The 25,392-nt window shown below is 41.2% G+C and overlaps 1 protein-coding gene across 3 annotated transcripts in view; it reads left to right on the forward strand.

Annotated features, from left to right (window-relative positions):
• LOC135548747 (carbohydrate-responsive element-binding protein) overlaps positions 1-20,718 on the forward strand; it is a 36,626-nt gene extending 15,908 nt beyond the window's left edge. Inside the window, exons 6-18 of one of the 3 annotated variants that reach the window (XM_064978644.1) lie at positions 4,166-4,340; positions 4,718-4,798; positions 13,046-13,197; positions 13,459-14,149; positions 14,348-14,421; positions 14,535-14,808; positions 14,911-15,023; positions 16,602-16,658; positions 16,936-17,055; positions 18,668-18,795; positions 18,924-19,047; positions 19,400-19,529; positions 19,729-20,718. In XM_064978644.1, the coding sequence (XP_064834716.1) occupies positions 4,166-4,340; positions 4,718-4,798; positions 13,046-13,197; positions 13,459-14,149; positions 14,348-14,421; positions 14,535-14,808; positions 14,911-15,023; positions 16,602-16,658; positions 16,936-17,055; positions 18,668-18,795; positions 18,924-19,047; positions 19,400-19,529; positions 19,729-19,874 (2,265 nt within the window). In that variant the 3' untranslated portion in view covers positions 19,875-20,718. The remainder of the gene's footprint in view (positions 1-4,165; positions 4,341-4,717; positions 4,799-13,045; positions 13,198-13,458; positions 14,150-14,347; positions 14,422-14,534; positions 14,809-14,910; positions 15,024-16,601; positions 16,659-16,935; positions 17,056-18,667; positions 18,796-18,923; positions 19,048-19,399; positions 19,530-19,728) is intronic. The other 2 variants (XM_064978646.1, XM_064978647.1) reach the window with 2 other exon arrangements.
• The last annotated feature ends 4,674 nt before the right edge of the window (positions 20,719-25,392 follow it).

Genomic DNA, 25,392 nt, shown 5'->3' on the forward strand with positions numbered 1-25,392 from the left:
ACAGTGCAATTTAGTAAAAAATAGATATTAGGTGAACAATAGATAAGTAAAGAAATAAAAAACAAGACTTGGCGCTGTCCGGTACCACTTGCCATGCGGTAATAGAGAGAACAGTCTATGACTGGGGTGGCTGGTGTTCTTTGACAATTTTTAGGGCCTTCCTCTGACACCGCTAGGTATAGAGGTCCTGGATGGCAGGCAGTTTAGCCCCAGTGATGTACTGGGCCGTACACACTACTCTCTGTAATGCCTTGCGGTCAGATGCCGAGCAGTTGCCGTACCAGGCAGTGATGCAACCAGTCAGGATGCTCTCGATGTTGCAGCTGTAGAACCTTTTGAGGATCTGAGGACCCATGCCAAATCTTTTCTGGCTCCTGAGGGGGAATAGGATTTGTTGTGCCCTCTTCACAACGGTCTTGGTGTGTTTGGACCATTCTAGTTTATTGGTGGTGATTGAGATTCTGCCTCTATTTTTTACAATATTTCATATCCTTACTAGTGAATACAATAAAGTTAGATTTGTTTTACATTTAAAGATCATTTGTTTGTCTGGAACCACTCAGAAAATGTTGTCATACCTAAGTTGGCTTCATGAATTAGTGAATCAAAATGATTGTGTGATAATAATCAAATTGGTATCATCAGCAAAGAGAATTGGAAGTACAGTAGAAGATACAGCAGCAAGGTCATTGATATAGATTAGGAATAATAAAGGTCACAATTATCCAACCCTGTGGCACATCACAGGATATCTTGGTCCTGGTAGATGCATAGCCAGCCGATTGTATAAACACATTGTTCTCTATCATAAACATATAACTATATAACCAGTTATATGTATAATCATGAAAACTGTAATAATGCAATTTAGAAAGTAATATTTAATGATTCACCGTGTCAAATGCTTTGGATAAATAAAAAAATATGCCAAGAGTGTATTCATTGTTGTTAAGGGCTGTAAAGATTTTATCCACAAATTGCAAAATAGCCATATCTGTGGAGTAGTTTTTACGAAAACCATATTGGTGCTCATAAAGAATACAGTGTTGATTTAAATGTTTCAACATTCTTTTATACATACATTTTTCTAGGATTTTAGAAAAACATGGTAATACAGATATTGGGAGAACATTTGTAAAAGATCTTGGATAACATTAGCAATTTTGAAATCTTTAGGAGCAATACCAGTTTGCATAGATTTGGTGAAATGTAGATGTTCTGAACGTCTATGTTTGGGCCAGACGTTTGTGGACGTTTAAGGTAAGGCCGGCCCGGGTCAAATCTGAACCAAACATAGGCGTCCATGTTTGGCCCAAATCAAGGCCTGTACGGATAGGACCAAATCTGAACCAATTATATACGTCTGTTTGGCCCAAATATAGGCCGGTATGGACCAGACGTCTGTGGAAATTGAAATCAAGGCCTTCTTATAATTCTTTCTGATTTGGTCAGAATCAGACCATAAACCTACGTCCGTGGACATTGAAATCAAGGCCTGTCCAGAACCCATCTAAAAAAGACGTACAAAAGACGTGGCCTGACGGTAAATGCTTAGCGGGTTGACTCCATACTATTTGCACCAGAATTACAATCTGTTTGTCTGAAATGCCTTTTGAAATCCTAACACTGTAAGATCACATTTTATAACTTACCTAGCTAGCCATGTTGGCAATAGAATAAACTTTCAAATATTGACCACCTGACCCAGATTGTGATTTATAAGTTTTTGGATTGCGTAAACAACAACAGTAATTGTATGATAGTTGAAAGCTATTTCCTTGAGTCAGTAAAGTGCATTGAAATTTACACTAAACAAAAATTTAAACGGAATGTATAACCTGTTAAGAATTTCTCCTTTGCCAAGATAATCCATCCACCTGACAGGTGTGGCATATCAAGAAGCTGATTAAACAGCATGATTACTACACAGGTGCGCCTTGTGCTGGAGACAATAAAAGGCTACTCTAAAATGTGCCGTTTTCTCACACAACACAATGCCACAGATGTCTCAAGTTTTGAGGGAGCATGCAATTGGCATACTGACGACAGGAATGTACACCAAAGCTGTTGCCAGAGAACTGAATGTTAATATCTCTACCATAAGCCACCTCCAGCTTCGTTTTCGAGAATTTGGCAGTATGTCCGACCGGCCTCAAAACCACAGATCACGTGTAACCACGCCAGCCTAGAACCTCCGCATCGGGCTTCTTCACCTGCGAGATTGTCTGAGACCAGCCACCCGGACAGCTTATGAAACTTTGGGTTTGCACAACCGAAGAATTTCTGCACAAACTGTCCGAAACCGTCTCAGGGAAGCTCGTCTGCGTGCATCCTCACCAGGGTTTTGACCTGACTGCTGTTCTGGGTCGTAACCGACTTCAGTGGGCAAATGCTCACCTTCGATGGCCACTGGCACGCTGGAGAAGTGTGTTCTTCATGGATGAATCCCGGTTTCAACTGTACAGATGACAGACAGCATGTATGGCGTCGTGTGGGTGAGCGGTTTGCAGATGTCAACGTTTGACCTCAGTTAGACCTCTCACTCAAACCCTTCTAACATTTTTTTCTTATCGTGCACCCAATCAAAAATGTCTATGAATATTCTTATTATGTAACTGAATGTGATTGAAAGTAATTTTCAGATTTTGTTATTGACAAATTCTGTGAAAAGTACAGTAAATTTTTAAAAAGCACATAGTTGTTCTGTTAGAAACATTTAAATGTGGCCCTCTCCCTATAGGACAATTCCCACGAATGTAAGGGGTTAATTATTGGCTTAATATTAGGGCCTTATCACAATTCACATAGTCTAAAAATTGCTGTTATTATTGTGATAAAGTGGAGGGAAAGTGGAGGGAAATAGCATGTGATTGAAAGAATAACTGAATAAAACAGGTAGAAGTGACAATAGGATAGTTAGTATTTCTTCTGTATTTTCTCTGAGGTTCATTGCGTCCGTGTGTCTGCAGAGGGGTGGGGGTCTCTTCATGTCTGTCCGTCTGCACGTGAATGTGTGACTGACAGAATTAGGTCAGGGACAATAGACTGCTGCTCGCATTATATGGAGAGGCATTAAAATAAAGAAATTACTAAAAATAACGAATAATGGAACCAGGTTCCCTGCACATACACACAGCACATCTTTGCTATAATTCCATTTCTGTGAATGAAAAAAACTAAAAGGTGTAAACAGGGGGTTTGTCGTAATCAAAAGTAATTTCCGCCTCATTCAGGGCTTTTCTATAAATGTCTCCCCTGGTTTGGGCCGGAATATTAAAAGGTTAGGACATGAGGGTGTAACACAGCATTTTAAACACAGAGAGCAGACAGAGACTAGATTAGCTGTGAATGATCATGAATATTTATATGATTATTGGATGGGCTTGGGGGACTTGATGAAGAATATTTAAACTATATTTAACCTTTGGGCTTGAATAGCTGAATTGGACATTTTTGGACACAATGAGGGAGGCAAGTGAAGTTCCATTAATGTTAATTTGTTTTTGTCTGAGTTTAGTACATTTAGCGGACAGATGAGGACTGTGAAACATTCCTTTGCTGTTTTGATTTGAGTTGATTTTCATAGTCTTGCATTTGTTTAGAATTAAGAGAATTGGCCAATTTTAAATATTTTATCATAGTTTGAGAGCAGTTAAATTCACATGACACGCTGTGAATTAGTTTCTATTGGACTTACTCAATAGTCTAATGTGATGTTTGCCAGTCTTTTTCATCTACCCCTGTCAAATATTGTACTGTACTCCTGCACTCATCTGTGAAGACCTTTTCCTTATCCCATGCTTTAGTGTTGTTGTTAGTGCCCTCTAGTGTGAGGACCAGGTTTTGAGATGTGATTTGTGTCCTGAAATCTCAATATGGGTGTCCATTCTTCGGCTCTAACTCTACTAATCTTTCCGTGTTTCCTTGCACCTCTCTATACCTCCTTCTCAACCTAATTGGAGGAGAAGGCCCAAGGGCTCTCCCCTCTGACCTTCTTCTTCAAAGGGTTTTGAGAATGACGCGAGGAAATAGTATGGGAGGAAGTGCATAAAGATTAATTGCGATAGAGCCATTTTAGATCAGTGATTTCTTCAAGGGAGGCAGGAAGAATTTATTTTAGTGTTGGAACTGAGCCTTCATGTTATCCCCACCCCACTGTGTCCAGGGTCAGATCTGCAGGGCGGAGCTGGAGAAATGGTCCAGTCAGATGTACCAGGAGCCTGAGGTCATGCCAGAGGAGGTCCACATGTTTGACCTGGACTGCTTTCTGTCCGACATCTCTGACACCCTGTTCACCATGACCCAGAAGCCCTGCCCGTGGGCCAACGACCGGCACAACAGTGAGTACCATGCCACAACGTCCATTCAACTTACTTATCTACCTACAGTATTAATATTATACTTAGAGGAACCATTTTACTGTCTACTGAAGCCCTGTCTACGATTCTAGTAAAACTATGATGCAAATCCCTATGAAATTGAAAATGTTTCTTCTTCTTTTTATTTTATTGACAAAAATAACAGAATACACCACTTACCATTTATCCAACCTATGGTCATGTGAGACAATAATGCAGGAAAGAAACCGCCCAACAAATGAGGAACTTCAAATGAATAAATTAGGCTAAAGATGCAAACAGAGGCACACAGCCACTGTCTCCCTGTCTCTGGTGTGTTTTTCTGTATGTGTCTAGTGTTCTACCTCATTCCTCCTCAGCGTACACCAGCAATGCTGACATGATACAGCCAGGTCTCACCCCACTGCAGCCCAATCTAGATGACTTCATGGATATCCCAGGTATTGTGTGTGTGTGTGCGTGTGTACTGGATTTCTCTAGCAGTTTACAAACTATCAGGTCTAACTGATCTGTTCCTGGCTGGTTCAGATGTTTTTTTCATGACTTCTCCGATCTCTTAAAGTCAGCTATAACAGCCTCCACTCTTCTGGGAAGGCTTTCCACTAGATGATGGAACATTGCTGCGGAGCATTAGTGAGGTCGGGCACTGATGTTGGCCGATTATAGGCCTGGCTCGCAGTCTGCGTTCCAATTCATTCCAAAGGAGTTTGATGGGGTTGAAGTCAGGGCTCTGTGCAGGCCAGTCAAGTTCTTTCACATCTATCTCTACAAACCATTTCTGTATGGACCTTGCTTTGTGCACAGGAGCATTGTCATGCTGAAACAGGAAAGGGCCTTCTGTTGCCACAAAGTTGGAAACACAGAATCGTCTAGAATGTCACTGTATGCTGTTGTGTTAAGATTTCCCTTAATGGGAACTAAGGGGCCTAGCCCAAAACATGAAAAACAGCCCCAGACCATTATGCCTCCTCCACCAAATGTTACAGTTGGCACTATACATTGGGCCAGGTAGCGTTCACTTGGCATCCGCCAAACCCAGATGGTGAAGCGTGATTCATCATGCAAGAGGACGCGTTTCCACTCCTCCACAGTCCAATGGTGGCGAGCTTTATTCCTCTCCAGCCGACGCTTGGCACTGCACATGTTGATTTTAGGCTTATGTGCGGCTGCTCGGCCATGGAAACCAATCTCATGAAGCTCCCGACGAACAGTTCTTGTGCTGACGTTGCTTCCAGGGGCAGTCTGGAACTCGATAGTGAGTGTTGCAGCAGAGGAAAGACGCTCTGTGCGCTTCAGCACTCGGCGGTCCCACGCTGTGAGCTTGTGTGTCTACCACTTCATCTGAGCTGTTGTTGCTCCTAGACGTTTCCACTTCACAATAACAGGACTTACAGTTGATTGGGGTAGCTCTAGCAGGGCATACATTTTTACGAACTGACTTGCTGGAAAGGTGGCATCCTATGACGACGCCACATTGAAAGTCACTGAGCTCTTCAGTAAGGCCACCCTACTGACAGTGTTTGTCTATGGAGATTGCGTGGCTGTGCGCTCAATTTCATACGCCTGTCAGCAATGGGTGTGGCTGAAACAACCAAATCCACTGAGTGTCCACATGCTTTTGCATATATAGTGATATATCGAAAGCTTGGGACTATAAGGTTGTATCTGCATTTTCGTCAAAATTGAGTAATTGACATAGCCTTGTTCTATTCAATGTTCTCTAACGACATAGTAGTCTAAGTACCTCCAATTCATGTTGTTAAGTTCAAAAGAGTACAATATAAAATTTGCCTACACCATTTAAACAAATGAGGGTTCGGAACGTTAAATTAAATTATCTCAGAATCATCTTTTTGCAGATATAAGCTTAATCCCAAACTCTTGATATGACTTACATTTAATTTGCTCTGTTAAACCTACCCTTTGGAATGACTTCGACAGCAACAGTGAATCTATTTTAGTTAGTAAGAGATCCCTCAATAATCATTTTCATGACAGCACATTGGTAGTAGTCAGTGACAAATATCAAATATTGGTTTTTAATATTTATTTATTTATTTAACCTTTATTTAACTAGGCAAGTCAGTTAAGAACAAATTCTTATTTACAATGACGGCCGATCCCGGCGATGTGTGCCTCCCTATGGGACTTCCAATCACGGCTGGAAGTGATACAGCCTGGAATCAAACCAGGGAACGTAGTGACACCTCTTGCACTGAGATGCAGTGCCTTAGACCGCTGTGCCACTCAGGAGCCCTGGATGGGAAACCAAATGTATAGCTTTAGATAGATCAACTCTCCAGTAAGAGGTGATGCCAATCCTAAAAACAATTTCTGATACTGGATCTCACGTTGTTTGCAAATAAATTCATAAAAAATCCTACAATGTGATTTTCTGGATTTTTCCCCCCTCATTTTGTCTGTCATAGTTGAAGTGTACCTATGATGAAAATTACAGGCCTCTCTCATCTTTTTAAGTGGGAGAACTAGCACAATTGGTGGCTGACTAAATACTTTTTTGCCCCATTGTATATGTGTAGGGAAATCTGATGGACAGATGTGGTGACCAGAAACGATTGAAGTTCCTGATAAAAAGTTATAAATGCTACTTTACCTACATATAGATTAGACTTATGTACTCTGTCGAAGAGAGTTAGAGCTACAAGAATAGTTTTTCACATACAGAATCACTGCATGTAGCCAAAATGACTCTGTTAAGCAGGTGGCCAGGTATGCATCTTTAATCGATTTATATTTAGGGCTTCTCTTCTAAATATGCAGCTGGGGAAACCCATATGAAAATTAATATATTGGCATGTATCATTATATTGTTGAGTTAAAGATTCCTCTGTGAGTGACACCCCTGGGCTGGGCTCTCTGTTCTGTGTCATGTTTATGCCATGTCCGGGGTGAGCTGGAGGTCAGAGGCTGGGTTGAGACACAGCAGAGTAGGGAAGTGGAAGCGTATGTGGTTAACCGCAACATGTGGCAAAGGGGCCCAGCGGGATCAAGGGATAGAGACGGAGGGAAAAAAGGATGGAGGGATAGACAATAGAGGGTTGAAGAGATGGAGATATTAGAAGGTAGTATGATTTATTTTCTTCTACGGTGGTTTGAGTAGAGGATTACATTGTTTATGACAGGAACTCTTCATTGCATTGTTGCAACTCTCAGTTTGATCACTTCCTAGGATAGTAATATGCTCTGGACTGCCATATTGATTTGATAATTATATATTTGTCAGTGCTGCATTTCATCCCTCTACATATCGGTACTGTAGTCCCCTGTACTGTGTATGAGAGTGGGTTGTCAGGGGTATTGGCACGAGAATGTTCCTCCCGGTCTGTTCTTATGGCCTTGCCAGTACCAGGGCCCTTTGGCAGTAGGGTCCTTTGGCAGTAGGGTCCTTTGGGATCAGCTTTCTGCTTCCGTCACCAGGGTCAGCAGGGTAGCAGGGTGCTTGTCAGGGCCAATGTGTTTAACTGATGGACACACAAATAGAGACTCCCTTCCCATCCCTCCATGTGACTGTGTCACAACATACACCATGCCATGATGTGACTGAGACAGAAGGAAACAAAGCGACGCCGCTGGTCACTGATCTCAGGTTGTATATCATACCAGGTTTGTGTGAGTGGGTATGATCTTCAGTTGTTAGAGTAGGGTTGCCCACTGATACAGTGTCTTCTTGAACCTTCTTGAAGGTTCACATTGCTAAGGAACTAAGGTTCATATTGGTAAGTAGTCTTGTAAATTATCTCTGAAAATGCACTACTGCTAGATTTTATGGGATTTTTTTCATATCTTAACAGGTATTCCCTTAAAATATTGCATTCATTCGGGAAGGACATTCTTTCGTTCAACTTGTTTTAAACTTTAAAAAACGATTTCCTGATTTTGATTTTACTTAACTAGGCAAATCTGGTAAGAACAAATTCTTATTTTCAATGACGGCCTAGGAACAGTGGGTTAACTGCCTGTTCAGGGGCAGAATGACAGATTTGTACCTTGTCAGCTCGGGGGTTTGAACTTGAAACCTTCCAGTTACTAGTCCAATGCTCTAACCACTAGGCTACTGCCGCCCATTTCACGGAAATAAATTCCTGGTTCCTGCTGTGCAAAAGATTCACAGAATGTTGTTATCATAGAGGTCGGGAATTGAATAGGGTTAAAATTATAGAAACTAAATAAGTGATTGACAGCAATGGGCTTGGGCCAGTATCATGGTGCAGTGATGTACTCACATGTGTTTATTTGCTTTGACTGCTGTACTTTACAGTATTTGTCCTGAAAGGGTATACTTAGGGTTGTGGCGGTCACAAAATTTCGTCAGCCAGTGATTGTCAAGCAAATAATTGTTGGTCTCATGGTAATTGAACGTTAATTAACATAAACAAATTTAGCATCTCCTGGCTTCCACACACAGCCTACAAGCCACTGATGCAGACCTTTGGAACATCTACATTTTAAAAAGTCTAATAAATCCATGTAATATAGCCTACAATTTCACAACAAATCCATTATTTATTTTAAAAGCATGATATGAAGAAAATGTAGTCTATTTCAGAAGAACGGAACAGAATAACATACTCTGAGTTGTCCTATGCCAGATGGCTGTTGGCTACACTAGTTCATTTAGCAGACTTCTAAGATTTGCTTAGAATTCCATGGCATTATTTTCTCCAAACGATTTGAGGGAATGTGGCTATTCTGTAATGAGCGGTTAAAAAATAAATAGGTATTCCTATATGCCTAATTTAGAGTTATTAATGTAACTTTAGTTGTTCTACAAACATTGGGCTATATGTTTAGATTTCTAATACATCGTAAGGCTGCATGCATGATGCAACTCTAATGATGATTTGAAAAAAGTTGCTTGAAAGGCATGAGCTCTGCTTTGTTTTTTTGAGGCTGTACACACTTTATCAGTCTCTCATTCAGAATTTGACAAGCACTTGATAATGCCTAGAATTTAACGGCAGAATCCCCTTTGAATGGCCGTAATACACCCTAAAATCTATGCCATTTGCGGGCAGTGTGCCCTTCTCCCTGAGTGCTGCTCGCTCCATCACGTGATCAGGTCTTTCTCACAGGCTACAAGTGAAGACAGACACATTGGGGACGCAACTGCGTGCATCCTTATCCAATTCCGAGGTACATATTGATGATATTGAACTGTCTACATTTAATTTTCGTCAGCCAACAAGATGAGTAGGCCTAACGAACAGCAAAAGCACTAGGCTATGCCAATCTACTAAACCTATTCAATTCTGTACGATAAATGAATATTCCAAACATAGTCTGCAACAGTTGTGGGATGCGATAGATCCCAAATGAATAAAACCACTAGCATAAAAAAAAGAATACGTTTTTATGCAATGTGGCTGACACAGCAGATCAGAACGTTGAGCTTAAAATGTTGATAAGCTATTAGGCTATTTCTTAACATTATAAGTGTAGCAATGCAGACATGGTAGTAGGCTATAAGCTTGAATATTTCCTTAACGGAAAACACTATTATCAAAAGTGACCGCAAATGTGATTATGCATGTAATGCTTTTATTATAAAGATGCATTTTTATGGTGAAAATGATCTTCCTCAAACTTGAAACTCACGCATTGCTTATGTACAGTGGGGTAAAAAAGTATTTAGTCAGCCACCAATTGTGCAAGTTCTCCCACTTAAAAAGATGAGAGAGGCCTGTAATTTTCATCATAGGTACACTTCAACTATGACAGACAAAATTAGAACAAAAAAAATCAGAAAATCACATTGTAGGATTTTTAATTTATTTATTTGCAAATTATGGTGGAAAATAAGTTGAAAGTCCGTGTTGACCAGCAACAACCCCAAAACATCACTGCTCTAGAGGAGATCTGCACGGAGGAATGGGCCAAAATACCAGCAACAGTGTGTGAAAACCTTGTGAAGACTTACAGAAAATGTTTGACCTCTGTCATTGCCAACAAAGGGTATATAACAAAGTATTGAGATAAACTTTTGTTATTGACCAAATACTTATTTTCCACCATAATTTGCTAATAAATTCATTAAAAATCCTACAATGTGATTTTCTGGATTTTTTATTTTATTTTGTCTGTCATAGTTGAAGTGTTCCTATGATGAAAATTACAGGCCTCTCTCATCTTTTTAAGAGGGAGAACTAGCACAATTGGTGGCTGACTAAATACTTTTTTGCCCCACTGTATATCAGTTAGGCTCTACACCCCTTTTAAAGCAGATTAATGTACTGCATTTTAATAAGTTATTTGGCCACTTTAGTTGTACAAACCTTATTAAAACATATAGGCCTATGGGCTAGGCTACATAAGGTGTGTGACTATGATTCGAGAAAGTAAAAACAAAAGGCTTTGCTAATTATGCTGGGCATCATTCACAGGTGATAATATATCATTCACAAGTGATAGGCTAATATTGTCACCTGTAACGAAACGGAGGCAGCGGAAAAAATACATTTTATCTATACACTTAAATAAAGGAGGACGCTTTTCCCCATGGTTTATTTCATGCCAGTCAGGTAGGCTATACTCTTGTAGTAAATATAATTAATGTGCTTAATATTAGTAAAGTTGAGAAATAAATATAGTAGGTCAAGCCTATAGAAAGCTGAGCCTCCTCTTTTTAGTAGAGGCCATCACTCTGTTTTCTCACGCAATTGCAAAGCCTATTGAAATGTTGCGCAACATGAGCTCATGCGCCATCATGAAGTGTTTGATTAGATTTTCAGATACATTTGCATTGATGTCAAAGTAATTAAAGGGACAATAGAGTGCTGAGTACCAGCAAGTTTGGTATGCTACTAATGGCCATCAGCAGCATCACAGCTTGGAGAAGCCTAATTACCATGACTAAACTGTCACGTGGAATTTGACTGCCTTCATGACTCGTGACCGCTGGTGTGGTGGTAATACGGTCACCGCAACAGCCCTAGGTATTCCGTATTCTGCTTGAAAAGCATTTAGTGCGAGGTGGAAACAATGTCTGTCCAGTTGGTACAGTATCACTGTGCCTTGCCAAGTTGGCAGTGGGCGTGTTGTTTTATGATGCTTCATGACCGCTGGCAAGGGCAGACATACTCTGGAAGCCCACCCAGTCAGATTCTATGATGTCATCATCACGCCACAAACAGATAAGATCATAGAATTATGTAATGGATCAGATGCCTTTCCTGAGTTAGCAACAGACAGCCAAACATAATACTTATTGAAGTACACAGAATAGACTATAATAGAATTGACTAAAATAGAAAATCTTTATTTATTTACATTTAACATTTTAATCATTTAGTAGATGCTCTTATTCAGAGTGACTTAAGGCAAGTGAGTGAGTGCATACATCTTCATACTTTCTTTGTACTTTTGCACAAAAATTAGGCCCCTACATGTACATTATTCAGTACAGACGTTATACTTGCCAAGACTGCAGATGTGTTTTATTGACAGTATGTTGATTCATCAACATGGTTCAGGTGTGATCTTTCCTTCAAAGTCGGTGACATTACTGCCAATAGTGCAACTAATGGCAGTAGCAACAGTCATCAAAATTGTTAAAAGGTTTTAAAAACAACTAATAAATGCAACATTTGGACAATGGATGAAGATACTTTTTCAAACTTTTTGAATGTTTTATAATCCATCAGATATTGACATGATTATAGCACATAAAAAATGTACTGGCACGGACAAATAACGAATAGAGTTCAGGGATTGTGGATGGAATTCAGGTATTAATTTTATTGTCAAATGTCACCTTTTTTATTAGAATATATAAATGGTCTTACTGTATCAGGTATTTTTTGTATATTTTGTGTTAAAATAAATTGAATTACATGCGCCTCATTTGCATAAATATGGTGGCTGTGTTTGCATATATGAACACAATAACATAAAGGTGTGGGACAGGGCTGCAACCACCAAACACTTGCTCTGTCTACCCTACCTTCACTGTTTAGACTGCCTCATTAATTACTGTTGTCACGTTCTGTTGCATAATTCAACAAGTGTGTTAATAGCAGGATAACATGCTTGGCTCTAGATTACACATTTCTAAGCATACTCTACATTGTTTGCAATGTCAGACATAATATCACTATAAACTGGGTGTTTTTGGAAGTTGCTTTCATTTCAGCGGATCTAATTTGTAAACATTTCAACTCTAAAATTTCACCATCAAAATAAAGTGATCTGTCTTCTCTTTCTTGTGATGTAAGTGTCGAGACTGTGTGTTTAATCGCTGACAAAGCTTAGCGTTCTTATAGATTCAACAGTAGAACAATGTATTCCATTAAGCCCATTTCAACCATTGCCAGGGTGTGTTTGACAGGTCATTACAAACATTTCCGCGGTCATAACGTTAACGGGAAAAAACGTCACGCATAAGCAAGAGTATGAAAGAGTTGCAGGAGTAAAATGAAAGCAACCAATCCAGCGAGATTTAAGTGACAAGTGGATTTTGCACCCCACAAACACAGGAAATAGATGGCTGAAAAAGACAGATCCTCAGGTGGGTGGGGCATACGCCTTGCTAATCTCCTTCCATCTGTCCATGCAGGTTCTACCTGGAACCAAAAAGGGCTCTCCTATGGGGACAGCCAAAGAACCCGTTTGGAACCCTTTTTTCTAAGAGTATAGGGTTGATGATTGTCTTTTTTCCTGTCCTGTGTTAGATATCTTTATGAGCTACCGGGGCCAGTCATTGGAGCAGGCTGCTTATGCTGACTGTGGCTACTTTGAGAGCTCCTCCAGCGGGGCTTTCCCTTCTGTGTCCAGCCCTGTGGTCACCGTTCCACAGCTACACGTCGACACTCAACTAGCTCAGGTACAGTAGCTAAGCGCTTTGCTTGACACTTTGGAAACTGTTGTTCTTCCACTGTTAGGGGATGGAAAAGTGATGAAAAAGTAAACAATTCACATGAAATTTGGCACATATTGCCTGGACTATGTATTCTTTGTTTTGGGTTCCTGCATTTTCATTGCATAGTTTGTTTTACTGTTTACTGTTAAAGTGATAGTTTATAATATAAATTGTACCCAAATTGTTTTAGTCATGAATGAAACTTACAATGAATCTCTCTTCCAGTCCAACCTCCCATCTGGCAGCCTGTCTCAGCCCTCTTCATCCAACTCACTGTCAGGCCCTGGCTACCACAGACAACCCCTGACCTCTGAAATTACCTTCAACCCTACTAACAACCCCAAGTTCAAAGGTCACCAACAACAGGATTACCACAGCGAGTACCATACTCCCAGCATGGTATCAGGGGCCATGCCCTCCTATGGACACCAGGCTTACTCCGGCGCCGCCGTCTCCATCGCAACCACCAACATACAACAGCAGCCCGTCTCCCCAGGAGACGGAACCTTTTTATATCCGCCTCCCTGTCACAAGTACGGTTACCACGCCACCACTGCCAGCTCAGTGACCTCTACTGTCATCACCCACACGGGATCCACTATGGGTGGCAGTATTCTGGGATCGGATCCCCAGGGTCATCACGGGTACTCCACCACGGGAGACATGTACTCCCCAACATCCTGCCTCTCTCAGGGGTACTCGTCCGTGGTCTCGGCCCCGGCCCTCCCCTCTCTCAGTGTACCTCCTCACTGCTTCTCAGCCCCACAGCAGCCGGGTGTGGCGGGTGGTAGAAGGGGGAAGCACAAGCAGAAGACAGCAGTGGGGGTGCAGATGGAGTCCCGTCTGTCCACCCCTCAGACGACTACCCCCCAGACCAGCTTCCTGGCAAAACTACTGTCCTCCAGCACCCAAGAACGTGAGCATATCCATTAACTTATTTTTTCCTTCATCATACTTTCATACTGCAGTGATACACTGATGCACATGCCGTTCCAACACTCTTGGTCTTGTATTCACCATTATCCACTATCACTTTCTTGCAGAATCATTAACCAAAACCATTGTACGCTTGTTTTACCTCCGCACAGTTCACTTTTGACCATCTTGTTTTTAGGCAAACCAACGCTGGGATTCGATGCAACTTTAGTAGCAACCAAAGGGCACAGGTCAACCTCTCCCAACTCTCCAGTAAGGCCAATATAGTTTCTTTAGTTAACACAGGTGTGAGTTTAAAATACATAATTCAAAACTTTACTGCAGATTACAGTTGTACTTTTAATCAGATAATGTGTTTGGTTCAGCATTCGAGCAGCAGCATGCATATCGGAGGAGTGTCTGGATCTCAGCTGCAGCCTGGGTCTCCCTGGCCTTCAGGGATCCCACTTCTTACACCAATTCACTGCCAGACGTCCACCCACAGCCACGCCGGTCTATACACTAGTACCTCCCACGGATCTGCCGTCTCTGCTCTCCTCACCCAGGGCTCAACACACCCCAACATACCTCTCCTCATCCCCAAGACAGAAAAACTCTCCCCTGTACAGATCTATGGTTCTGAGAGAACTAGTTTAACAGGTAATTAAGGACAAACATAATTTCATGTAAAAATGTTAACATGTTATGTGTGGTTGAAAAGCAAAGAAAGCCATTCCTCTTTGTTGGTTTGTTTGTTTTTAGTGAGCTTCTCGGGACACTCAGGGCAGATGTCCCCAACCAACCTTCTAGAGAGGGCATCCAACACTGAGTCTCCGCACTCCTTACCTGGACATTCCAAAATGGAGTCAAACAAGGTAAGCAAAAACAACTTGACCATTCATTACTCAACACACATCCTATGGAATACCTAAAACTACTGTCTGATAGAAAGACAATGATGAATAAACAAAATACTGAAAGGGAAAGGTAAGTTGTATTGTGTCTTTCCTAAATTGAACTCGAGGTCAGACGACTTATGTGTTTTTCCCCCAATCAAATCAAATCAAATTTTATTTGTAACATTCAACAAATTAAACAGGTAGACCTTACCGTGAAATGCTTACTTACAAACCCTTAACCCACAGCGCAGTTCAAGACATAGAGTTAAGAAAATATTTACTAAATAAACTAAAGTAATACAATACAATTAAAAGTAATACAATAAAATAACAATAACGAGGCTATATACAGGGGGTACCGGTACCGAGTCAATGTGCTGTGGTACCGGTTAGTTAAGGTAATTTGTACATGTTGGTAGGGATAAAGTGACTATGCATAGATAATAAACAGCGATGTCAATGTGAATAGTCCGGGTGGCCATTTGATTAATTATTTAGCGGTCTTAAGGCTTGGGGATAAGACTTGGGGATTTTTGGATTTTTTTGGGCCTTCCTCTGACAGCCTAGTATATAGGTCCTGAATGGCAGGAAGCTTGGCCCCGGTGATGTACTGGGCCATACTCACTACCCTCTGTAGCGCCTTACGGTCTGATGCCGAGCAGTTGCCATACCAGGCGGTGATGCAACTGGTCAAGATGCTCTTAATGGTGCAGCTATAGAGTTTTTGAGGATCTGGGGACCCATGCCAAATCTTTTCAGTCTCCTTAGGCTGAAAATGTGTTGTCGTGACCTCTTCACTACTGTCTTGGTGTGTTTGGACCATGATAGTTTGTTGGTGATGTGGACACCAAGGAACTTGAAACTCTCGACCCGCTTCACAATAGCCCCGTCGATGTGAATGGGGGCGTGTTCGGCCCTCCTTTTCCTGTAGTCCACAATCAGCTCCTTTGTTTTGCTCACGTTGAGGGAGAGGTTGTTGTTGTGGCACCCCACTGACAGATCTCTGACCTCCTCCTTATAGGCTGGTTCATCGTTGTCGGTGTACAGGCCTGCCGCTGTTGTGTCATCAGCAAACTTAATGATGGTGTTGAAGTCGTGCTTGGCCACGGACTCGAGGGTGAACAGGGAGTACAAGCGGGATCTAAGCACGCACCCCTGAGGGGCCCCCGTGTTGAGGATCAGCGTGGCAGATGCGTTGTTGCCTACCCTTACCACCTGGGGGCAGCCCGCCAGGAAGTCCAGGATCCAATTGCTGAGGGAGGTGTTTAGTCCCAGGGTCCTTAGTTTAGTGATGAGCTTTGTGGGCATTATGGTGTTGAACGCTGAGCTGTAGTCAATGAACAGCATTCTCACATAGGTGTTCCTTTTCTCAAGGTAAATGTCCTGTTGGTAGGATAGTCTTGAGCGGAGTTTATTTTCAAGTGATTGCACGTTGGTCAGTAGAGGCGGGTTACCCACTCGCCGACAAATTCTCACAAGGCACCCCTACCTCCGCCCCCTGTATTTTCATCTTTTCTTCATGCAAATGATGTGGATTTGGACCTGGTCTTGGAGATGCAGAATATCCTTCGCATCAGATTCATTAAAGAAAACATCTTTGTCCAGTTTGAGGTAAGTAATCCCTGTTCTGATATCCAGAAGCTATTTTCTGTCATAATAGACGGTAGCGGCTACAAAATAAGTTACAAACAATGTGGAAAAAAATTAAAAATATCACAGTTGGTTAGGAGCCCGTAAAACGGCAGCCATCCCCTGGCGCCATTCTTCATTGCACTCCACCCGTGAAATGAACAGTGTCTGTGTTGAGGAGACCGTCGATAGATAGATGTTGACAATCTCAATTTATAAGCATACAGTTCCTGATTTATGAGAGATGTGTTTGTTGCAGACAGAGACCAGGAGGATAACTCACATCTCTGCTGAGCAGAAGAGACGTTTCAACATCAAGCTAGGCTTTGATACTCTACACAGTCTCGTCACCACACTAAGCTCTCAGCCAAGTATAAAGGTAGGTACAGCAGTACGATATCCAAGACTCCGATTTTTCACGTTAAAAAGTATGCCAAACAAAAATCTTTGATTGCAAAGTTAAACAAACCACACTCTTCTATCCACCAGGACTACTTTTAACCATTTCCACAGGAAATGTGCAACAGTGCAACAGAATGACCCTCAGTTTTTTTTATGTGACCACGTTTTCCAAAAACTCAGTTAAATATCTACTCCGAATTAAGGTTCTAAGATCTTAATTCAGAAAGAATGGGGTGTCAGCTATGACATGACAACTTGAGTTTGAAAAAATATATTCTGGTTCATTACAGTAAAGTACAGTACAATACAGTAGATTATACTGTACTCTACTCTAATGTGCTGTACTGTACTAAACTGTACAGTACAGTACTATATTGTACTGACCTGTACTCTACTTTCCTTTACTGTACTGTACAGTGCTGTGCTGTCCAAACTTGTGAAACAGACGTCTATGATGGGTTCAGATTTGGACTGATCAAATTTCAACTACTTTTCAACGTCCGGTGTTAGTCGATGCACAGTGGTTGAGAGGGCTGGTTACAGTAAATGGAAAGAGAGTGGGCTCATGGGTAGTTGTCAGTAAGAGCTGGGAGAAGTGAAATTAACTGGAGAGAGAGAGAGAGAGAAGAGAGACTGGGAGAGAGAGGGAGGGGTTCTTCAGACTGTTTTCACACTCTTGCTTTACTACCATGTTACAGAAAGAGAAAGAAAAGAGTGGAAGGGAGGACAGTAGCAGGTGACCCAACTGTGGTTTGTAACTACTATGAATTCCCATAGGCAATTCAGTTGCAGTCATTATGTTACTGATTTTGGGTTATTCTGTTACTGATCTGGTAGCAGAATGATGCATTTTAATCACTTAATAAATCACAAAACCAAATTGGTATCAGTTTCAACACTATAGCTAATTGGTCGGTCTACCTTTACTTGTTACTTCCGTGAATTTTCATTATCCTTTCTCCTCATGAGGGTTGAGAAATTAGGGTTTTTGGTCACAGAAAGACAAATCATTTCTGCACAACTAACTATAAATGTTGATTTTAGTTGGCAGGGCTCTTTACTTCAGCGTTATTGTGTGTTGATGTATTTCTAATACCTTTTAAGACTTTTGCTACCAGGTGTTTTCCAATACCCCTTTTCCAACTGTTTGACCATAAATCCATGCCTTTGCTTTTTAAAAATTTGTGAGAATTTTTTTGACTTTTTATATGCCTTAATTTCTCAAATATATAGGCTCTTATCATTCATTTGACACCAACTTTTATGTGCTACTATGAACTTCATATGTTAGTGCTCATGCAGGTTTTACATTGGAAATGCCTACTGCACAAAACAAGGCAGAGTGGAGCAGAGAATGGGAAGCTGCAATGAGCCATATTCAGGAACTGTTATCAACACCAATCACCTCAGTTACAGTAACACAGAATGGTTTTAGTAATCATATCTTGCCACTATTCCAAACACACAGCATGAGATTCCGTGTGGTGTTTCCCAGCAGTAACCCCTCTGTTCCATAGAAATCGAACAAGTAAATACATGGAGCATTATGTATCTACATTATTGTCTCTGTGCTCTGTCCCATGTCCCAGATCAGCAAGGCCACAACGCTACATAAGACAGTCGAGTACATCAGTAAGATGCAGCAGGAGAGATCTCAGCTACATGAGGAGGCTCAGAGACTCAGGGACGAAATTCTGCTCCTCAACTCCGCCATCAAGTAAGACCACCATCTTGAATCACATTAAACATAATCTGTGTGTGTGTGTGTGTGTGTGTGTGTGTGTGTGTGTGCGTGTGCGTGCGTGCGTGCGTGCGTGTGATCATACCACTTCTCTCCCGATGCAGCGTATGCCAGCAGCAGCTGCCTGCCACCGGTGTGCCCATTACCCGTCAACGCTTCGACCACATGAGGGAGAAGTTCAGAGAGTACGTCCGGGTGCAGACACTGCAGAACTGGAAGTTTTGGATCGTATCTTTAAACTCAGTGATAGCACAATTAGGAGAAGCATAGATTCAGTGTTAGATCCAAACCTGGGTTCAAATAGTATTTGTTTTCTTTCAAATAATGTACTTTTTCTGGTGTGCCAGATGGTCTTTTTTTTTTAAATAGATGACTCCATTGTTTACATTGCACCAGACAAGATCAGTCAACCGCGCCTACAGTATTTGGAAAAAGCTAATCAAATGGTCTGTTTTTGACTAGTAGCTCACATATGAACAGCCAATGAACAGATATGCATATTTTGTATCATATATTGTAAATAGTGTCATGTGTGTCATAATAATACATGAATCAGGTGCTTTCCTAAACACGGGCTCAGTTCAGCATTATCATAGAGCCCTTGTTTGAGTCCTATAACGGGATGGTGTCCACAGCCAGTGTTGAGGATCTTTGTCGCACCACTCTGTCCTGGCTGGACCAGCACTGCTCTCTGCCTGCCCTCAGACCCAGTGAGTTCAACATCACCAGCTTCAATGACTATCAGTTCGTCATCTAGTTTGTCTGTCTGTTAGTCATCTAGTTTTTGTCTATCTGTCTCTGTGTTTATCTATCTTCTGTCAGTTAGTCATCAAGTGTTACTCTGTGTGTCTCTCTCATTTTTCTCTTTCTCTCGCTCCTCACCTCCCTCTTACCTGATCCTCTCCCCAGTGGTCCTTAGTTCACTCCGTCTCCTGAGCACCTCCACGTCCATCCTGACAGACCCCAGCCTGGTGCCAGAGCAGGCCACCCAGGCGGTCACCCAGGCTAAGGGCCTCCCCCACCCTCACCTCCCTGGCCAACTGCAGGACCACTGAGAGACCGTAGCCTGCTCCCCAAGCAAGCCATCCAGGTTGTCACCCAGGGCCTCCCCCACCCTACCCATCCCCAGGACCACTCCCCCTCCACGTGGCCCATTAACAGGGAAAACACACAGCCTATGTGACCCTATGGAACATTATAGTACCCTGTAACACAAAAGCCCAGTGACCCTATTAAACATTTTGAATACCGTAGATTGAAAACCAAAAGGTGCCAATGGATCACAGAGCTGAACCCACTTTCAAGCACACATACAGTAGGTATGGTACGGTTTAGTGCCCAAAATAACTATATGATTCTTGGAGGGACCAGAACATTTCTATCCTTTACAAAAGGGGTCATGTATATAAGGAGGACTGGAGAATCAGCATGGAGGGACTTAATCCCAGACCAACACCCACCCCCTCACCATTTCCTGATGAACCAATGTACTCGAATAAGCACAAAACATTCCAAAGCTATAATCTTAGTTATATTCCTAGCTATAACCTTTCTGTAAGGTTACCTCGTATAATGCACTTTTATGGGTGATTTTATAGTGCTGAAATAATTTTGAAGTGACCATTTTTGTGTTCTGTTGTCCCAATAAAATTCAAATGAGAGAAGAGAAATTGAACGGGGGTGCTTTTCAATCCACATAGGCTACTATATCTGTGAATGAATTATGTAACTATAATTATATCCTGTAGTTATATCATTTTGAAATGACATCTGGTAACACAGCTGCCAAAGGTATTTAACTATTCTGTGCTAATTGTCTCTCAGGTTATGATTGTATTGTATATTAGAAGTATGGTCATACCCAACAACACACTATCCCCTGCTTAATAAAACCGTCTTGAAGGCAAATAGATGAGCCATATGTTTCCTACAGGTACGCTAATATTTCAATATTAATCTGATTATGTCAATACTCCGAGTTTGGCATTAGTCATTTTAACGCCTTACTCTGATTGTTTTTTGGAGTAAGGTCATAATCTATGCATAAACTGATTAAAACACCTGGATTTTCAGCTCTTTCAAACATGTAAACCACACAGATGTAACGATATTCTTCGTCCTCCTCTGTCGAAGAGTAAGAAATGTCGGACCAATGCGCAGCGTGGTATGTGTCCATGTTAATATTTAATGTATCAACTGAACACTGAAAATACAAAATAACAACGTGAAAGACAGAAACGAAAACGAAACAGTTCTGTATGGTGCAGACACACAACAGAAAATAATCACTCACAAAACACAGGTGGGAAAGGCTACCTAAGTATGATTCTCAATCAGAGACAACGAATGACACCTGCCTCTGATTGATAACCATACCAGGCCAAACACATAAACACAACATAGAAAAAATAACATAGACTACCCACCCCAACTCACGCCATGACCATACTAAAACAAAGACATAACAAAGGAACTAAGGTCAGAACGTGACAACAGAAGCTATTACATTTCTTTATATAGGATTCAATATGTAATTATATGATGTAAACATATTAAAGGGTAAATCTACAGTTGAAACAATAACAAGGCAGCACCCCGCCTCTGTTTTTGGTAAAAAGCTGTGGGATGGGCCTGGAGAAATGTTACCACTCTCAAATGCACAGACAGAGTTATGGATGCAAGGACTGACCATCCATGGACTGAGCATCCCTTTTAAAATTCAAGTTTTAACCATGTTTTGAGGCTATAAATGAATTGTTTAAATGAACATTATTTACAAACATTGGAATAATACAAGCTAACATTTTGGATTATCATGAGCTATGACAGTTGAATTAAGTTAATGAGGCATATATAAGTTATTTTCTTCAAGAATCAAATGGTATATATTATGAATTTATAAGTCCCAAAAAATGGATGTGTAGCAACTGCAGACTGCCCCTTCAATCAGAGTACCTGTGATGTGTTCTGTGCATGTCCTATGTGATACCTGTATATTTAAAATATTTGGCCGCCTCTTCCGATATGTAGACTACGCGCAGACTACGCGCAAGTATAACACACAAGGTGCAATTTCAAAATTGTATTGTGCATCAGCAGTTTTCCACTTGTTATGTCAGTCACTGACAGTCACTCAATTAGCCCATGTCAGCTAAACAGGTAATCTAGCCAGTCATCTAAAGTGGTTATTTGGATCTTGGATGCTGATTGATTGATAGCAGATCCCCAGGTAATTATGGTTCACAGCTCCATTTAAATTGTGCCAAAGCCCAGCCAGGCCATTCATAAACTTCATCTCCCCTGGAAAAAAAGCGGCAAGACATTATTTCCCCATGCTTGTAGCCTAGCATTTGCAGCATTGAGGGTTTGTCAGGGGTGCTCAAAGTTTTGGTATTGGTGGGCCAAAATATAATCTGAGTGGTAGACCTCAGGCCGAACAAATAGACAATATTTATTTAGAAAAATAAAAAGTAAACAATAGCTATTTCGAGTCTTTAAACAATAGCTTTTTTGAAACTAATCATAAAATTACACTTAAAACAATCAAATTGTAGCCATATAACTTGACACATAACAACACATTTGGATTAACATTATTAAAGATGTATTACATTTTTATCATTGTAACATATAAACTGCAACCAATAGCCCCTGGCTATCCCTAAATAAAATAAAATGGTGCTTTCTGGTTTGCTTAACATAAGAAATATGACATTATTTATACTTTTACAGTGGTAGTAAAAGTAAAGATAGATTATTAGAAAAAGTGAAAGTTAGTAAAATACTACTTGAGTAAAAGGTTTAAAAGTTTTAAATATAGCCTACTTACAGTGCCATCTGAAAGTATTCAGACCCCTTGACTTTTTCCACATTTTGTTATGTTTACAGCCTTATTCTAAAATGGATTAAATAAAAACAATTCCTCAGAAGTCTACACACAATAGGTGTGTCCAAACATTTGTATTAAAAATAGAAAACAGAAATAGCTTATTTGCATACAGTACCAGTCACATGTTTGGACACGCCTACTCATTCAAGGGTTTTCTTTATTTTGACTATTTTCTACATTGTAGAATAATAGTGAAGACATCAAAACTATGAAATAACACAAATGGAATGCATTTCAATTTTACAGGTGTGCCTTGTAAAAAGTTAATTTGCGGAATTTCTGTCCTTAATGCATTTGAGCCAATCAGTTGAGTTGAGACAAGGTAGGGGTGGTATAGAGAAGATAGCTCTACTTGGTAAAAGATCAAGCCCATATTATGGCAAGAACAGCTCAAATAAGCAAAGAGAACCAACAGTCCATCATTACTTTAAGACATGAAGGTCAGTCAATGCAGAAAATTTCAAGAACTTCTTTAAGGGTAATCGCAAAAACTATCAAGCGCTATGATGAAACTGGCTCTCATGAGGACCGCCACGGGAAAAGAAGACCCAGAGTTACCTCTGTTGCAGAGGATAAGTTTATTAGAGTTACCAGCCCAAATAAATGCGTGAATCAGGCCTTCATGGTTGAATTGCTACAAAGAAACTACTACTATAGGTCACCAATAATAAGAAGAGACTTCCTTGGGCCAAGAAACACGAGCAATGGACATTAGACCAGTGGAAATCTGTTCCTTGGTCTGATGAGTCCAAATGTGAGCTTTTTGGTTCCAACCGCGTGTCTTTGTGAGACGCAGAGTATGTGAACGGATGATCTCTGCATGTGTAGTTCCCAACATGAAGCATGGAGGAGGAGATGTGATGGTGTTAGGATGCTTTGCTGGTGACTCTGTCAGTGATTTATTTATTACTCAAGGCCCACTTAACCAGCATGGCTAACACATAATTCTACAGCGATACGCCATCCCATCTGGTTTGCGCTTAGTGGGACTATCATTTTTTTCCCAACAGGACAATGACCCAACACACCTCCAGGCTGTTTAAGGGCTATTTGACCAAGAAGGAGAGTGATGGAGTGCTGCATCAGATGACCTGGCCTCTACAATCACGCAACCTCAACCCAATTGAGATGGTTTGGGATGAGTTTGACTGCAGAGTGAAGGAAAAGCAGCCAACAAGTGCTCATTATACTCCTTCAAGACAGTTGGAAAAGCATTCCAGGTGAAGCTGGTTGAGAGAATGCCAAGAATGTGCAAAGTTGTCATCAAGGTAAAGGGTGGCTACTTTGAAGAATCTCAAATATAAAACATGTATTGATTTGTTTTTCACTTTTTAGGTTACTACATGATTCCATAAGTGTTATTTCATAGTTTTGATGCCTTCACTTTATTATACAATGTAGACAATATTAAAAATAAAGAAAAACCCTTGAATGAGTAGGTGGTCCAAACTTTTGACTGGTACTGTTGGTATTCAGACCCATTGCTATGACTCGAAATTGAGCTCAGGTGAATCCTGTTTCCATTGATCATCCATGGGTTGTTTCTACAACTTGATTGGAGTCCACCTGTGTTAAATTCAATTGATTGGACATCATTTGAAAGGCACACACCTGTCTATATAATCTCCCACAGTTGACAGTGCAGGTCAGAGCAAAAACCAAGCCATTAGGTCGAAGGAATTGTCCGTAGAGCTCCAAGACAGGATTGTGTCGAGGCACAGAACTGGGGAAGGGTACCAAAAAACTTCTGCATCATTGAAGGTCCCCAAGAACACAGTGGCCTCCATAATTCTTAAATGGAAGAAAATTGGAACCACCAAGCTCTTCCTAGAACTGGCCGCCCAGCCAAATTGAGCAATCGGGGGAGACAAAGAACCCGATGGTCACAGAGCTCTAGAGTTTCTCTGTGGAGATGGGAGAAACTTCCTGAAGGACAACCATCTCTGCAGCACTCCACCAATCAGGCCTTTATGTAGAGTGACCAGACGTAAGCCACTCCTCAGTAAAAGGCACATGACAGGCTGCTTGGAGTTTGCCAAAAGGCACCTAAAGACTCTCAGACCATGGGAAACAAGATTTTCTGGACTGATGAAACCAAGATTGAACTCTTTGGTCTGAATGCCAAGTGTCCCGTCTGGAGGAAATCTGGCACCATGGTTTTCAGCAGCAGGGACTTGGAGACTAGTCATGATTGAGGGAAAGATGAATGGAGCAAAGTACAGAGATGCCTGATGAAAATCTGCTACACAGCGCTCAGGACCTCAACCTGGACGAAGGTTCACCGTCCAACAGGACAACAACCCTAAGCACACAGCCAAGACAATGCAGAGTGGCTTCGGGACAAGTCTCTGAAGGTCCTTGAGTGGCCCAGCCAAAGCCCGGACTTGAACCCCATCGCACATCTCGGGAGAGACCTGAAAATAGATGTGCAGCAACGCTCCCCATCCAACCTGACAGAGCTTGAGAGGATCTGCAGAGAAGAATGGGAGAAACTCCCCAAATACATGTTAGCCAAGCTTGTTGCGTCATACCCAATAAGACTCGACGCTGTAATCGCGGCCAAAGGTGCTTCAACAAAGTACTGATTAAAGGGTCTGAATGCTTATGTTAATGTGATATTTCACTTGTTTAAAAAAAAACAACTTTTTGCTTTGTCATTATGGGGTATTGTGTGTAGATTGATG

This window comes from Oncorhynchus masou, chromosome 11 (assembly GCF_036934945.1).
Source record: "Oncorhynchus masou masou isolate Uvic2021 chromosome 11, UVic_Omas_1.1, whole genome shotgun sequence".
In the NCBI taxonomy this organism is placed as follows: Eukaryota; Metazoa; Chordata; class Actinopteri; order Salmoniformes; family Salmonidae; genus Oncorhynchus; species Oncorhynchus masou.